The sequence below is a fragment of the Pelobates fuscus genome, chromosome 6 (genome assembly GCF_036172605.1).
Source record: "Pelobates fuscus isolate aPelFus1 chromosome 6, aPelFus1.pri, whole genome shotgun sequence".
In the NCBI taxonomy this organism is placed as follows: domain Eukaryota; kingdom Metazoa; phylum Chordata; class Amphibia; order Anura; family Pelobatidae; genus Pelobates; species Pelobates fuscus.
The window spans coordinates 266115209-266132979 of NC_086322.1; the positions used below are offsets into that span (position 1 = coordinate 266115209).

At 42.9% G+C, this 17771-nt stretch overlaps 1 protein-coding gene across 1 annotated transcript in view; it reads right to left on the bottom strand.

Moving 5' to 3' along the window:
• Window positions 1-7779: 7779 nt before the first annotated feature.
• ERBB2 (erb-b2 receptor tyrosine kinase 2) overlaps window positions 7780-17771 on the bottom strand; it is a 92416-nt gene continuing 82424 nt past the window's right edge. Inside the window, exons 26-28 of the mRNA XM_063459083.1 lie at window positions 11794-12067; window positions 8911-10606; window positions 7780-8860 (exon numbers count right to left, since the gene is read on the bottom strand). Of these exons, the coding sequence (XP_063315153.1) occupies window positions 10239-10606; window positions 11794-12067 (642 nt within the window). The 3' untranslated portion in view covers window positions 7780-8860; window positions 8911-10238. The remainder of the gene's footprint in view (window positions 8861-8910; window positions 10607-11793; window positions 12068-17771) is intronic.

Consider the following 17771-nt stretch of genomic DNA (forward strand, 5'->3'; position numbering starts at 1 on the left):
GGGACGGGGCTATTGCGGCCAAAGTGCCGAAATTGCTGGAGAAGAAGGAGGTGTGAGTGGCAGGTACCATGACACACAGCACCCCTCACACACAAAGCACTCCACACCCTTACACACAAGCACCCCTCAATGCAGTGTGTGTGTGTGTGTATTCAGCAGTCTGTGTATACTCAGCAGTGTGTGTGTATTCAGCAAACTGTGTATATGTATGTATTCAGCAGTCTGCGTGTGTGTGTATTCAGCAGTCTGTGTATGTATTCAGCGGACTGTGTGTATGTATTTAGCAGTCTGTGTGTATGTATTGCATTTGTTGGAGATACTAATAAATATAAGCTTAATTTTATCTATTTATATCATTATTTAAAATTTGTATCATTGAACTCTCTGTTGTCGTCTTCTTTAAAAAAAGTTGTTAATTAGTCCGGACAACTGTACGAGTTGTTTTTTCTAAACTTAAACCTCAGTATTCAGGTTTAATTGCCGTGTTGGCACTTTGAGGAAAAAAAGTTGGCATGTATTGCGGTTTGGGCACTCGGGCTCAAAAAGGTTCACCATCACTGCCTTAGATGGCTGCTAAAGCTGCTTCCTTGGACAGTGCTTCAGAGTAAACAGCACTGCCATTCAGTGTCTCCACCCTCTGCATGGAGACACTGAACTTTCCTCATAGAAATACATTGATTCAATTAATCTCTATGAGGACATGCTGATTGCCCAGGGCTGTGTTTTGCTTGTTCTGGCTCTCCCCCTAATCTGCCTCCTTGACAGTCTCCACCAATCTTAAGGGGAAGCATTGTGATTGGCTCAGACCACCACTTTTGATGATGTCAGCAGAAACAGGCAGTTTCAGAGACAGACGGGGGCAGAGCCAGCAGCTTCAGACGTGAATTCAAGTAAGATTTTACTATATTTAGGAAGGCATACCAACATTTGTTGTAACCTTTTAGCAGGGTGGCTAGATGGTTCTTTTGTAACACTATAGGGTCAGGAATACATGTTTGTGTTCCTGACCCTATAGTGTTCTTTTAAAATTTGGAGAAATGTGCCCAGTTTGTTTGCTCACAGCAGAATTGTTTAACTTGTTTTAAAGAAAATCTAAGAAAATCTAAGAAATATATAAACACACAAATATATATCCAAAAGGATATATGCAAGGGTGGTATCAGATACACATGCAAGATATATATATATATATATATATATATATATATATTGAACACACAATGTAAACATTCACAGTGCAGGTGGAAAAAGTATGTAAACCCTTGGATTTAATAACTGGTTTAACCTCCTTTGGCAGCAATAACTTCAACCAAACGTTTCCTGTCGCTGCAGATCAAACGTGCACAACGGTCAGGAGTAATTCTTGACCATTCCTCTTTAAAGAACTGTTCCAGTTCAGCAATATTCTTGGGATGTCTGGTGTGAATCGCTTTCTTGAGGTCATGCCACAGCATCTCAATCGGGTTAAGGTCAGGACTCTGACTGGGCCACTTCAGAAGGCGTATTTTCTTCTGTTTAAGCCATTCTGTTGTTGATTTACGTCTATGCTTTGGGCCATTGTCCTGTTGCAACATCCATCTTCTGTTGAGCTTCAGCTGGTAGACAGATGGCCTTACGTTCTCCTGCAAAATGTCTTGATAAACTTGGGAATTCATTTTTCCTTCGATGATAGCAATCCGTCCAGGCCCCAACGCAGCAAAGCAGCCCCAAACCATGATGCCCCCACCACCATACTTCACAGTTGGAATGAGGTTTTGATGTTGGTGTGCTGTGCCTCTTTTTCGCCACACATAGTGTTGTGTGTTTCTTCCAAACAACTCAACTTTGGTTTTATCTGTCAACAGAATATTTTGCCAGTACTGCTGTGGAACATCCAGGTGCTCTTGTGCAAACTGTAAACGTGCAGCAATGTTTTGTTTGGACAGCAGTGCCTTCCTCTGTGGTATCCTCCCATGAAATCCATTCTTGTTTAGTGTTTTACGTATTGTAGATTCGCTAACAGGAATGTTAGCATTTGCCAGTGACTTTTGTAAGTCTTTAGCTGACACTCTAGGATTCTTCTTCACGTCATTGAGCAGTCTGCGCTGTGCTCTTGCAGTCATCTTTACAGGACGGCCACTCCTAGGGAGAGTAGCAGCAGTGCTGAACTTTCTCCATTTATAGACAAATTTCTTACCGTGGACTGATGAACAGCAAGGCTTTTGGAGATACTTTTTGTTACAAACTGCTATTTGTAACTGGCCCTTTCAATGGAAAATTTGCCCTGCTTCCCTGGATTGTGGAGAAGACTATTTGCCAGCCTCCTTCCTTATGACTATGGCCCCTGGGAGATATTGCCCTTTAAGGGACTGAATTGGGGCTTATGGACTGCTACCATAATGTATTGACCCTTTAAGAACTACTTTTGGGCAGGTGGATTGTATTATACTGTCCCTAGCTCTTTAAATACTTTGGGGAAGGATTGGTACTTTTGTATATGACACTTCGGACACAGTCGAAGCTGTCGAAGCTGTCGAAGCGGTCGAAGCGGTCGAAGCTGTCAAAGCGGTCAAAGCGGTCAAAGCGGTCGAAGCTGTCGAAGCTGTCAAAGCGGTCGAAGCGGTCGAAGCTGTCGAAGTTACCGAAGTTACCGAAGTTGTCGAAGTGGCCGGCATCGGACAAAGGACCACGTGGTGGCGGCGGCCATTTTAACTTCGAACACCGCCAACCCTTAACATCAACTCCACTTCGACACTTCGAATACCGGCCACACTTCGAATGGGACTTAGCCGTTTTTATGCCAGAAATTGACCGACCGCACAGCCCAAATCCATGGAACTGTTTTGGGCAAGAAAATGTGCTTGCGGTTGGTCATAAAAGGACTTCCGTGTAACTTTTTATTTACTGGAGGGATTTGCCTGATTTTTGGAAGTGTTTATGTTTGATGTATGCTGAGTCTGAATATGTAACTTTTATGAAAATTGAATGTATGGTTTTAAAGTTACAGTGTGTGTGTGAAAACTGTATTTTTATTGTATGTAATAATTGGTTTAACTGTTTATCTGAGGGGAGGGGATGTGTGGGTTGCACCAGATGTGTGATTGGTGATTTTATGCCTCCCCCTGGGAGTGTCCTGTTTGCATGTAACCTCAATAAAAGCCAGGCTGGGTGTTCCAGCACCTGAGACCTATTCTGACCCTCTAACTTGCAGCCTTGACTCATGTTTGTAGGGGACAGCTATAATCACTACAGGGATTGCTATGCTCTTCATACTCCCTTAGCTACTGAGCTCTTGTAAGAGCTCTGGTTCCTGATCCTGCTTCGCTCTACAGAAGGAAGAGGTTCGCCTATTGGAACCTGGAGCCTGGTCATAGGTCCAGGGCGCAGAGCAGACAGCGAGATACCAGCCCAGCAGCGGTGGTTCGTGGAGTTCGCAGTGCTTATGGTGGCTACGGTGCTGATGGTCCTTTGGTGAGCGCTAGGAGCATCATTTTCTACGGTTCAAATTCCAGCCAGCCTGGAGGCAACCGTAACACTTTTATAACCCTTTCCAGTTTTATGCAAGTCAACAATTCTTAATTGTAGGTCTTCTGAGAGCTCTTTTGTGCGAGGCATCATTCACATCAGGCAATGCTTCTTGTGAAAAGCAAACCCAGAACTGGTGTGTGTTTTTTATAGGGCAGGGCAGCTGTAACCAACACCTCCAATCTCATCTCATTGATTGGACTCCAGTTGGCTGACATCTCACTCCAATTAGCTCTTGGAGATGTCATTAGTCTAGGGGTTAACATACTTTTTCCACCTGCACTGTGAATGTTTACATGGTGTGTTCAATAAAAACATGTCAACATTTCATTCTTTGTGTGTTATTAGTTTAAGCAGACTGTGATTGCCTATTGTTGTGACTTAGATGATGATCAGATCACATTTTATGACCAATTTGTGCAGAAATCCATTTCATTCCAAAGGGTTGTATATACACAACCCGAAAATCAGGATTACAAATTATAAAAGTGTAGAATCTAAAAAACAAGGAAACCCCATATGGTAAAGTATGTTATAATATCACCAGAGGACACAGGAGGTAGAAAACGTACCAAAAAACTGAATAAAGTACGCCTGTTTCCCCTCAGGGGAGTATCAGGTCTGCTGTCTTCCAATACTGCTCCTCAAAGGGTATAAAGAGAACACATTCAATATGTATTTGAAAAGCATAAATTTAATTCAAGGTTGCACTTGCAAAGTTGACCAGTGAGAAATTTTCTGATCCCTTGATGTTAAAGTGCAAATCGCAGGAATACTAGACAGGAAAACATACAGGGTACATAAGAAAGAAAAAAAAAATCAATCAAAAGTCCAAAAAAGTAGTAGCTTATCCAACGCGTTTCGTCCAGACTGACTTTCTTAGACACATCAGATACCACCCTTGCATGTATCTTTTTTAGTATATATTTGTGTGTTTAGTTTATAAGGTGTCCGTGAGTTGTATAGTGACTCCTTTTTTCTGTATACTTTTAATCTAAGAAATAGGCCTTTAGTCAGGAATGTCCATTAGAGATCAGCTGATATTAATTTTCGTAGGCTGATAACGATTATCTGTGGATCTTTTGAGCTGATAATCGGTACCAATATTCTTCCCCCCTCCCTGCCTTTTACCTGTGGTTAGAGAGGGGCACATTACACTTGGTGATCCAGTGGCTGTGTGTACTCTGACTGTGTAGTACTCACATTGTAGAAGGGGTGGCCATGACCCTGCACTCGCTCTCTTCTGTTTCCGAAGGTTCTCTCTCCAGCTATTGTGAGCCTGGTATGCCGTGTGGAGCATTGTGGCAGTAACGCATGGCAATGCTTTTAAGGACCAGGGCTCATTAGAGTTGGTAAGAGGACCTGCCGGAAATGGGAGTGGCACCCAGTCAACCTATTATTCAGCCTCAATACATACCTGCTTCACCAGCTGATTCCTCAGTAACAACTCAAAATGGCTTCCAACTGTCACACTGAGACCTAGACATTCCAGGTGGCTTGTCCTGCTGTTCTTAAAGGTGCAATCATCTCAACACCCCTCTCCTATCCACAAATAAATGAACAAGTAAATAACTAAAATTACAATTATGAAATACTTTATATAAGAATATAATTTTTAACATAAATCACTAATCTTGGGCACGGTTCAGATTCACATGGGCTTCTGCAGGGTGGCCATCTTTGCCTTGAGGGTTGTAGAGAATTTGGCCAATGAAATGTTGTCTCTGGAGGAGTTACCAAGAGTTGTAGATCACCAGTAAGACTTTGTTGCTGAACAGGAGCATTCTGATTATTTTTAGGCACACTAGTCCTCCTCAGGACACCCAGGTGGACACCACACTCAATGTCAGATAACATTTGTTTGTATAGTGGAGATCTATATCCCACCTCGCTGTATGACAGAAAACTGTTCCGCTTGTAGTTGAACTTTGAACAATCTCTTGCTAAGGCCTTGTATTATGATGACTGGAATCCATTTATCCTGCCAATGGTAGCCTCTAATCCATACTCTATCATGAATATCAAACTCTGGAACATTAGAAATCCTCAACTCCTGAGTAGAATGTTCTTGCCAAACTTGATCAAGAAGATTTCTCAGGCGTCTTCCAATCATTACCATAACAGGTGACAGGCCAACTGTGGAATGCAGTGTGTTCCAATAGTTAAATAAGAAAATTAGAAAGTTTTTTCTGATTACATTTTGTTATGTATGAGACCACTAAATGACTTTTCAAAGTTTGTACAAATTGTTCAGCCTGTCCATTAGAGGCTGGAAAATATTAAATGGTCATACAGTGCTGGATATTATTTGAAGCCAGGAAAGTCTCAAAGTTCAGTGATACGAACTGTGGATCATTGACTAAGACAAATGTTTTATGCAGTCCAAATCTTGCAAACAAACTGCAAAGTACGACAATGGTTTGTTCTGCTGTAGTACTTGAAATTAGAACCCTTTCTGGCCACTTAGAATAAACATTCACAGTTACTAAATACATTCTTCCATCCACTAGTCCTGCAAAATCAATATGGGTTCTTGTCCAAGGTTCAGTCGGCCATGGCCATGTCTTGGAGGAATCCTGGTAGTCTGTGCACATGTACTGCCAGCAGCTACATAAGAGGAGTTATCTGTATCCTATTTAGGCCACCTCATATATTATTGTGCTCTTTGCTTAATTTTTACTACACCCTGATGTGCACTGTGCTAATGTTTGCTGCAAAATTACTTGTGAACCCCAGAAAAGAGAGTATGAGTCTTGAAAAATCTAATTTACCCATGTAAAATATGGTTGAAGGCCACCAACCATCAAAACAAAATACTTAATGTCCTGTAACCTAGAATCCGAGCATGTATAAGTAGCAATCACCTTGAAAGTTTAGGTTCAAGGGCTGAGGAGGAGTTTCTATTATTTGAGAAGATGGTGACAAATCTAGAAAATATATCCACATTAGTGTGATCACTGTGGTTTCTATATTTCATTAAGTAGTTGTATGCTGTAAGCTGGAGTGCATAACAAAGAGGTGTTAGAGATACCTTTCTGAGGGTGTAAAAAGGACAATAGTGGTTTATGATCCTTAGTCAGAATAAAAGTTCTGCCTGAATATAAATGTGGAATTTCTTCATGGACCAAATTATTTCTTGACCTCCCCGAACAATCTGGGAACACATTTTCTCAGCTAGAGTTAGATATCTGGATGCAAAAGACACAGGACATTCAGAACCATCAAGCATATTGTGTGAGAGTACTGTGCCCAAACCATATACCAAGGCATCACAGGCTAGTACCAAAGGCTTCTTATGGTCACAGTGGACAAGAAGCCTCGATTTCAGATGACATTGCTTGGAGCATTCAAATGCCTTTGCACACCACTCAATCCAGGCCTACTGGTTTACACTATACAAAATATGGTTTATTGGATATAGTAAATGAGTCAAATGCAGTAAGAATCTATGATAATTGAGCAAACCCAAATAAGAACATAGCTGGGATACATTGACATGATTCGGAGCATGAACTTGCGATGTCACGTTTTCCTCAGGCGCATGGAGACCAGTCCTGTCCTCTATTTGTGGACAATACTCCAAACTATCACGTAAGAACTCACACTTTGGTATGTTTACTTTCAGTCCCAGTTCCTGTAGGCTTTGTAAAACAGATCCAACATTCGCTTTATGAGCAGCAGCATTTTCACCAGTGATAAGATGTCATCTAACAGGCAATAGGTGTGTGGATTACCTGCCAGGATCTCATGGATTATCCATTGCCACACGGCAGGAACTAAAGCCATTTCAAACTCCATCCGTGTATCCCAGAAAAAGCCTTTGTGAGCGTTGATGGTTAATTTGTGCCTGAAGCCTGCATGTACCTCCAACTGTAAATATGCTTGATGTGTATACTTTTTGACCACCCACAAGGGAAATAAAAAGGTTTGTCTATCCGTGGTAAAGGTTATTGATCATCAACTAATTTGGAAATAATTGCCCCTGGGAAATCTTCACAAATGCAAATTTGCATAAATGGTGGTTTTAGAACTATAGTGTCAAGAATACACGTTTGTGTTCCTGACACTGTAGTGCCTCTTTAACTCCCTAACCATTCAAGCTCTATGCTATGTGAATTCTGTGTATACACACATATATATATATATATATATATATATATATTTATTTTTTATATTTGTATTCAGTTCCCAAAGATTGGAGTAAACGATAAATAGAAGAAAATGTGTAATTCACTTAATAATTTGAACCTGACAAGAAATCCCATGCTACGTATAAAATTATACATATATCTTAAAGGTTTTTAATGACGTTAAAAGTAAAGTAAAAACAATTCGATCATTTCAAAGCCACCCAATGTGATATTTGGATTAGAAAGTGCAGTCACAATAAAAAATAAAGTTTTCCGGGCAAGAAAAAAAATATATAAAAACACACAAAATATTCTAAGTACAAAACCAAAAATATACATATGTCATAAAAAAAGGAAACTTACAATGCAAACTGTCAGAGCCACAGAAAGCACGGTGCCGATTTAACTATTTTTTTTAGCCGTATGTGCACTTTAATCTCATTTGTTTGTTCATTTAGATGGTTTGATGTAACTGTTTATTGCAGAGAAACAGATACCAAACCAGTGTGAAATCCCAGATACGGGATACAGGAAAATGTCCTGATTGTATTCAGTATGTGCCTTTGGCGGAAAAAAAATTTCATTGCATTTGCATTTAACAAAGGTTATGGCTGTACAGTTGTAGCAGGGGCAGGCTTTGTAGTGGTTCAACCAATAATAAAAGGCAACAGAGAAAACTTTTTTGATCAAGTGTGAAATTGACAGAGGGTTTCCTCAACACAAAGCGGGGATTTATCAAGGCAAACCGGTGCTACTCTGGGTGCAAAGTGCTAAATGTTTAGACACATTCTGTTGGTTTCTGTGGCAACTGCTCATTATGTAGCACTTTGCCCCAATTATCATCTGTTTATTATCATCCCTTTCTCCCCATAGTCTATGTGAGTGGTGGCAAACCAGCCCTCACGGCCGAGAAACAGTTCCGGTTTTGCCAGTATTTCCTTTGAAATAAAAATAGGAAGTACACAAGTACTGGACAGTTTCTGGGCCATAAGGACTGGATTGGGAACCAATAGTCCATATACTACAGGCAGTGTCTTACATTTTACCTATTTTAGGAATTAAATAGGGGTTTATATTGTAGTGAGCATATCCTGGGGGAAATGGTTGTGAAACCCTTGTGTCTTTGTTTGTTCAATACATTTTCTGTTTTTGAAAAAATTGAAGTAGCATTCTACTGACTGAACAATGATAAAAGTCGGTTCTCTGTTTCTGTTGAAGTCCTCTGACTGTGGTGGAGGCTGATACCTAGAGTTTAATGGAATAGTCCTTACTCAACTTGTGGTACTGGGAAAAAGGCTGTTGCCAGTACTTTGAATATGATGTTGAATTGTGATGATACCGTTTTTACATGGTTAAAGATGACCACCCAGCTATGTATTATATTATTATTATATTACCACTCCTTTTATCCCAACCAGTAAGTGATAAACCTAGAACAGGGGTAGGAAACCTTCGGCACTCCAGATGTTGTGGACTACATCTCCCATAAGGCTCTTACAGCCATGATGCTGGCAAAGCATAAGGCAAGATATAGACCACTACGTATGGAGTGCCAAAGGTTGCCCATATCTGACCTAGAATAGTGACAGATGTAGCCAAGGAACTCCTTTCTAGGGCCATGTCTTGGTTGTTCTCAATAATCTTCTGAAGAATCAGTGTGATATTGTAAAGACACACATGAGTGTATACACTTTTAAAACTGAAAACTAAATGGCAGAATGTAGAAAAAATAGCTTCCTTGGAAAAAAAAATCTCCAACTCACTAACCAGTGATTTGCCAAATAATTACACATTTAAGGCTAACATAACTATGGTTAGAACATAGTCCACTGGGTGAATTATTCCAGTTTGTCTATTTTGCAATTTCATAATTATTTACCAGCAATGTACGGATTAGAGAATAATCCTGCCTCTAGCTCAGGTGTAGGCAATCTTCAGCAATCCAGATGTTTTGCACTACATCTCCCCTGATGCTGTGCCAGCATTACGGCTGCAAAAGCATTGCATTATGGGAAATGTAGTACATCTGGAGTGCCAAAGGTTGCCTACCCCTGCTCTAGCTGATGATGCACTGCAATGTCCCACCAGCAGGGTACATGTAAAAAGCGATCTACAGTTTTACTTTTAGTTTTTCGTTGCCTAACTAGTGTGATGCTGTTTTCAGGTTCATGAGATAAGTCATTGCCGAAACTACAATTGCAGACAGAATACCCACATCGCACAGTTTGGCCTCAAAATATGAGGCCAGATTGAGGATTTAAGTAAATAGTCATTATGAGATTGTACGATCCACATGAGTTTTGACCATCATGTTTAATCCAATAGTGGTGCTATGTAATAACAGGAGATTATTACATGAGGCTTTAATTCATGATGACCACAAAATGCTGAGTCTAATTACACAACACCCAACCTTAGTTGGGTAGTCTTTGTACCAGTCCAAGTATTAACAATAAGAACCATTTAGTCTCAACCAGGAAGTTAACTAGCAGCCATGCTTGTAGAGACCACAACAGGTGGAAAATCTGTATTGCCTTCCTTCATGAATTAATCTGAACAGCTGCCAATATCTTCTTTTTAGCCTGCATACTGTCGTTACCCCCTTTAAGCAGTAACATCCCGAGGCCTGCTAGTTGCCTCCTCTAGCCCCAAGTATTCTGGATTCTCCGCAGTTGGAGTAGTAAACCCATTGGGTCCATTTGGAATCTGTCCTTCATCCCTTGCTGTGTTGAGTTCATGATTCCAGTAATAAGGGTTGTCAAAAGCTTGAGGGTAACAGTCTGGTAGGTGAAGCCCAGGAGGGGGTAGGTAATCAGGATTGTCCAGAGCCGACAATGCTACAGGGCTCCTTGGTTCTCTGATCAAACCGTTTCTGTAAAGCTGACCTTTCTGTCGTTCCAAGGTGGACACCGACGTTCTAGGGGTCTTGATTGGTGAGCGGCTTCTCTCTGCATCTCTTTGGTTCACATATTCTAAAAAAAAAAAAAAATTTCAATCAGTAAGATTTTCTATCATTTGTATAGGAGATATTCCAAGGATTGCCAAGCCCCATTAAATTTGTGTACATTTGGCCAAAATACTAAGTTCGTAACTGGATTTTCTAAATGGCATAGACATAACATGTAAAAATATAATCCCAAATAGTCTTCCATTAAGGTTTGTTTTATAATACTTAATGTGGAAAACATTTATAATGTGGGTTAAAATAAAGCGTACACAGTAACTTTTGGTGTAGAGAAGAATAAGATGATCTAATTCTAATTTACCACTAAAGATATAAGAGATATAAGAGATAACATTTTCTGGTGTCTATAGCCTGTAGATGTGTGCTTTTTGTACAGTAAACACTGCCTTTTCAGAGAACATAAATTAAAGTGAGTTTTCTACCTATTTAAGGGGGGTGGGGGAGCTAAACAGTATTTTTAACACTATAGGTTAAAAAACACACTGTTGTATTTTTGACCGTATATTGTCCCTTTACGCTGTGAGTCAATCCATGTCCATAGCATTTTTATTCAGAACCTTGATTGTGGAAGAATAACACCAAGGTGGATGGTAACCTGCCTGGCTAGAGTCATTGGGTTCTCATTTATTTTTGATTCACAAGGAATCAAAGTAAGAACAAGCACAGGTCCCTTGCTATAGCATTTGCCATGATCATAGTGACCAGCCCTGCGTTCGTGCTTCAAAATGGACAATCACATAATTGGTATCATCTCATGACTGCTACGTATGAGAAACACACAAGGACAGTGTGGCAGTAGATTCTTAAATAGGAAATCCTTAATGAGGAGTAAAAAACAACAAAAAAACTCACATTCATTATTAAGCATTCTATAATCTATGCAATATAAAATGTTATTTTTTTTGTGTGTCTAGTTTTATATATTTTAGGCAGGCAGATTTTCATGTATGGATTTCCTGTTTAAATTGTAATGCACGTCCAGCTATCGACTGCTGGTGAAGCATTATTGGAGATGAAATTTAGCAGCTGGCGTTCTGTCTACAGATCACCTTGATCTATATATTTTGTGGCAAACACACTTTTTTTTTTTTTTTACAGATGTAGAAATTAACATAATTAACAATAGGACAGATCCACACATTCTAGCTAGAGAGGCGACATTTGCGCATAAATCACAATGTTGTACGTCTTTACCTGGTGCTTGTATGAAGGGTCCGGGAGACATACAGCCACCTGTCTCCAGTCCTCCTCCATCTACCTCATCCTCTTCTATGTTTGTGGGGTCCTCGCTATATCGTTGTAGAAGGCTGTTCTCTCTCGGGAGGGCAGGCTCAAAAACATAATCCCCCTCACTCAGCGCATCGGTGATGCTACCCCCTGATCCTTGTGACAAGGTGCGGGCCGACATGGGTCCTGTGTTGGCTGCGTCTTCTAGCAATGCCTGGTTTATCTGTGTCTCAGCGGTACTCTATGGAAAATAAAAAAGGAGAATACAGGAAATGGTCATCTTTACCCCGGAGGATGCTAGGTCGGCACTAGCAAAGATAGCAATGGAATGATTGTTTAGTTAAAAATTTGAAAATAAGTACAATAAAAACTTTAATGAAAACGTAAGTCGCTATATTTAATATTACCATGAACATGGGTGCATGCAAAAAAAGGGTATTGGAGCCCCTTAAAGACAAGCTTATTTCCATCATTGGGAAATCTAGCCAAACTGAGTTGAGATTCAGGATCTCTCGAGTATTTTGAGATTAATACCTTTCTATTTTTGCAACATTCTATTATCAATTTTTTTTTTCTCTATTCTGCCGGACACTGTAACACCAGGACTCCTTGGATCTTATACCACTTGTGTACACAACCTCAGCAGGACCGAAAGAGTGATTGATAGAGATCCGTGGGCTGCTTTTGTGAATTGTATTTTTTTTTTTAAATGCCCCTCTGTACTAGTGCCAGGGTGAAGACACTACATCATTGAGTACCATTCTTTCAGGGGGGGGAGTTTGCCTATTGATGTTAAAGGGACACTATAGTCACCTGAACAACTTTAGCTTAATGAAGCAGTTTTGGTGTATAGAACATGTCCCTGCAGCCTCATTGCTCAATCCTCTGCCATTTAGGAGTAAAATCCCTTTGTTTATAAACCCTAGTCACACCTCTCTGCATGTGACTTGCACAGCCTTCCATAAACACTTCCTGTAAAGAGAGCCCTATTTAGGCTTTCTTTATTGCAAGTTCTGTTTAATTAAGATTTTCTTATCCCCTGCTATGTTAATAGCTTGCTAGTCCCTGCAAGAGCCTCCTGTATGTGATTAAAGTTCAAATTAGAGATTGAGATACAATTATTTAAGGTAAATTACATCTGTTTGAAAGTGAGACCAGTTGTTTTTTTTATGCAGGCTCTGTCAATCATAGCCAGGGGAGGTGTGGCTAGGGCTGCATTAACAGAAACAAAGTGATTTAACTCCTAAATGACAGTGAATTGAGCAGTGAAATTGCAGGGGAATGATCTATACACTAAAACTGCTTTATTTAGCTAAAGTAATTTAGGTGACTATAGTGTTCCTTTAAACGCTGTACAATAAATACTGCACTATAAAGGTTCTGTATTGTGCTTTATTCCAGATTTTCCAATTGTGTTTTTTTTTTATATTGGAGTGAGAAGGATATTCCACTACAAAATAAGCTGCATAGACCCTGCAGAACAAAGAATTTAACATTTTTTTTTTTTGTGAATTAAATTTTATTCAGATTTTCAAGAATAAATTTGCAAATAACAATAAAGGTAAACGTCTCAAGTGTGGTTCAGTGAAACACGCAGGTTTCCAACAACTGACAGATACAGGTAATAAGGCACATTGTTAGCGATTCTGAGGTGTCGGTAAAGTAATGCAGAGAAACGCGCAGGTTTCCAGGTCGGAACATGTGTAGTCGAGCATTTAATGGCATACCTGTGGTCTGCTGTATCCTGGTCCGGCTGCGCGGCCCGCAAGTCCACCCGGGAAGGGGGGGGGGGGGGGAGGGGGGGAGAGGGGGGGGGGGGATAAAAAATGGGGGGGGGGGGATCCCTCAGCGTTTAAGAAAGCGTCCTCCCTTCCCTTTAGGTTTATGTGGTCCTTCGTCTCCGTCAGGGTCAGAATTGTCGAGTTAACGTCTGTCAGTGGTAGCTTTATGTATGACGTGCGCTGTCTTGTCGGTCCTTCCTTGTCACCCCTACCTATCGTCTCGGGTCATGTCCCTTCTGATGTCTACTCAGTCTGTGATAAGCGTCTGGAAGTCAGGTTTCGTCGTGGTCAGTATCCAGTGTGTCCAGGTCGTCATATACGACTGTTCCCTCCCCTCTGCGTGTGAGGTGAGTTCCTCTAGTGCCCTTAGCTCTTCCATGCGCTTAAACCAGGTCGACACAGGTGGTGGGGTCTTCTGTTTCCAGTATAAGGGAATGAGACTCTTGGCTGTATTTAAGATCCTGATCGTTAGGGATTTTTTGTAAGCTGAGCTACGGGTGGAGGTGTGGTGCAGGAGAAAGGCTGCTGGGTCTAAGTGGGGGGGAGTATCAGAAAATTTGGTGATGATCGTGTGGATCGCTGCCCAGTAGGGTCGTATCAGGGGGCACGTCCACCAGATATGGAAGAGAGTGCCTAGGGCTTTCTCACATCTCCAACAGTTGTTGGTGGCGGTTGGGTCGTAGGAATGGGTGGCCAGTGGCGTGCGGTACCAGCGAGACAGTACCTTATAGGCCGTTTCTTGTATGCCGCTTGATGTTGAACAGTGAAGGGACAGGGTACAGACCTTTTCCCATTGGGCTGGCGAGAGTGTAATTCCCAGGTCGGTTTCCCATTTACTCATGAAGCTCGGTGGAGGAAGTCTCTTTGCGTCCATGAGGAGGCTGTAGAGTGTGGACAGTCCCCTGGCCAGTGGGTTTGGGTCATGGCAGAGCCTTTCAAAGTCTGTGAGCGGCCTGTGGGCATGGATGTCTTTGGTGACTATTGTTAGGTAAGCGGATAGTTGTTTGTATCTAAACTGCAGCATGAACGTTGGTCTCCCCTCGGGCAGCAGGGACTCAAGAGTCCGTATCGTGCCATTGGTGGTGGCGTGGCAGAGTCTGGGTAGTGAGTTTCCTAACAGTTGTTGGAACGGGCCTGCGTCTAGTCCAGGTGGGAAGGCGTCATTATGTGTCAGGGGTAAGAGTGGTGAAATGGGCGTGGTGAAGGAGGAGGGTGTCCCCACTTTGTGCCAGACCATTAAGGTTGCTCTAATTAGCGGGTGTGGGTTAGCCAGCTGTCTGCCCTGGTGGTGATCTAGCCACGGTAGGAGCCCTATTGGTCTGGATATTTGGTCTGACTCTATTTCCTTCCATAGCTTGTGGACCTCCGATTTGGACCATTCCATCACCCTCTGGAGATGGGTTGCCTTGTAATAAACCTGGAAGTCTGGGAGGGCCAGGCCGCCCTTCCGTTTTGGTAATGTGAGAGTGTCGTGTTTGACCCTTGCCTGCAGGTTGTGCCATGTGAATCTGAGTGCCATGGAGCGCAGTGTTGAGAAGTACGCCTCAGGTATGTGAATTGGCAGTGTCTGGAACAAGTAGAGCAGCCTGGGCAGGATGTTCATTTTCAACACTCCAATGCGTCCAAACCAGGAAAGGCGAACTTTAGTCCATTCCTCCAGGTCTCTACGTATTGTGGTTAGGAGGGGTTGGAAATTAGTGGTGTATATTTGTGACAGGTCTCTTGGTATGGAGGTGCCTAAGTATCTTATAGTAGTGTCAGACCATTGGAATGGGAGCGTGTGCTTCAGGGCTGCAACTCTATTGGGTGGGATCGAGACATTCAGAACCGAAGATTTGGCGAGGTTAACTTTGAAATTCGATAATTGGCCGTAGAGCTGGAACTCTGCCATAATTGCTGGCATTGATGTTTCAGGCTGAGTGACATAAAACAGCAGATCATCTGCAAAGGCAGCCACTACGTGTCTCGTCCGCCCTATCTGTATCCCTTTTATGGCTTGGTTGTCCCGGACAGAGTTAAGAAAGGGCTCTAGTGCCAGTACAAACAGCAGTGGGGACAAGGGGCATCCCTGTCTTGTGCCGTTCCGGATGGGGAACGGGTTCGTGAACAGTCCGTTCACGCATACCCTTGCTGTGGGTTTGGAGTATAGTGCTCGTATCCAGCTCATCATGTGCGGGCCCAGACCTATCTCTTCCAATACCGCCAGCATGTAGCCCCAATCTATGCGGTCGAAGGCCTTCTCCGCGTCTGTGGAGAGCAAGAGGAGGCCCTCCCGACTGTCTTGTGCCTTGTGGATGAGATCTAGTGTCCTGATGGTGTTGTCTCTTGCTTCTCTCTGGGGCGTGAACCCTGCCTGGTCTCTATGTATGAGATCAGGGAGGTAGGTTTGTAGTCTGCGGGCTAGTATTTTTGTGAAGAGTTTAAGGTCACAATTTAGTAGGGAGATAGGTCTGTAGCTCGCACAGAGTTCCGGGTTCTTACCTTCCTTTGGGATTAGGGAGATGTTGGCCTCTAGAGTCTGTGTGGGTAGGCTGGCTCCGTCACGTAAGGTGTTAAGGGCAGTCAAGAGATGTGGGGATAACACGTCAGCAAATTTTTTATAGTATCTAGTGGGGAGACCGTCAGGGCCCGGGCATTTGCCCAATTTCGACTCTTTTATGGCCCAGGCTAACTCGCGAGGCGTGATCGGTTCGTCAAGGGCATTCGTAGCTTCCCTGGGAAGTCGGTTATGTATGCGTGTGCGTAGGTATTGTCTGGTTTCTGGTAAGGCGTCACCTTGGCGTGGTGGCTCCCTGTCGGGGTGTATGGCATAAAGCTCCGCATAATATTCCCGTATTGCCGCCGCCATGTCTCCCGGGAGATGTTTCAGTCGCCCTTCTTTATCACGAATTTTAGGTATGTAGGATTCTGCTCTCTTTTTAGCGATCATACGGGCCAGCAAGGTCCCGCATTTGTTGGCGTGTGTGTGAAAGAAGGCTTTGGTGCGCAGGTGCGCCCTTTGGTGGTAGGCATTCATGATGGATGCCAGTTCCCTGCGTAGTGTCAGTAGCTTGGCACCATCGCTCTGGAGCCGTGTAAGTTTGTGCCTGGCTTCCACCACCTGTATCTCCGTGATTATGGTCGCCAGTCTGGCAGCCTTTGCTTTTTTCAGGGCTGCGCTTTTGGCTATGAAGTAGCCTCGTATCACGCATTTGTGGGCCTCCCACACACAGAGGGGTGTCACATCTGGGGTAACATTGTCAGTGAAGTATTGAGTAAGTGTGGTTCGGGATTCCGTGGCTACTGTTAGGTCGTTAAGTAGGGCTTCGTTCAGTCGCCAGTTGCGGCACGTCGGCTTATAGAGGGGAGACGTTAGCGTCATGGTGAGTGGTGCGTGGTCGGACCATGTCGCTGTCCCAATCGTCACAGACTTAACATCAGTCAGGTAGTAGTGTTGTAGGAAAAAGTAGTCAAGTCTGGAGTACGTCTTGTTTGGATTGGAGTAGAAGGTGAAGTCTCTGTCATCAGGGTGTGTCGCTCTCCAACAGTCGGTCAGGCGTTGGTCCCTAAGGGTTTTGTTGATAGTGGTCAACACATGTCTGGGTATCGTCGAGGTGCCCGTAGAGGTGTCTAGGCTCGGTTGTAGGGCCACATTCAGGTCTCCTCCCATGATCAGACAACCCTCCGTGAAGGCCATGATGGCTTTCAGTGATTTAGTCAGAAAACGGTGTTGCGCAGTGTTAGGAGCATACAGGTTGGCTAGCGTGTACGTACGGTCAGCTATCGTTCCCTTAACACATATATACCTTCCCCAGTCATCTTTCATGGTTGCTGTGGGTGTGAAATGTAGGGATTTATGAAGGAGGATGGCCGTGCCTTTGGATTTTCCTAAGGGGTTGTTGCTGAGATAGCATTGGGCGAACCGTTTGTCAGTTATTCTAGGTGTCAGACCCTCCTTGAAATGTGTCTCCTGTATGAATACTATGTGGGCTCTTTGGCTGTGAAAGTGGCGGAGCGCCTGTGATCGTTTCTCAGGTTGGTTAAGGCCCTTGGCATTAATAGAGACAATGTTGATGTCTGCTCTGGTTACCGGTTTCGGGTTCTGCATGACGGAGTACCTATGGGCTATTCTGGGAGGGGTAGTGCGGGCAGATAAATGGTGGGCCTACGGTGTGCAGTACCACT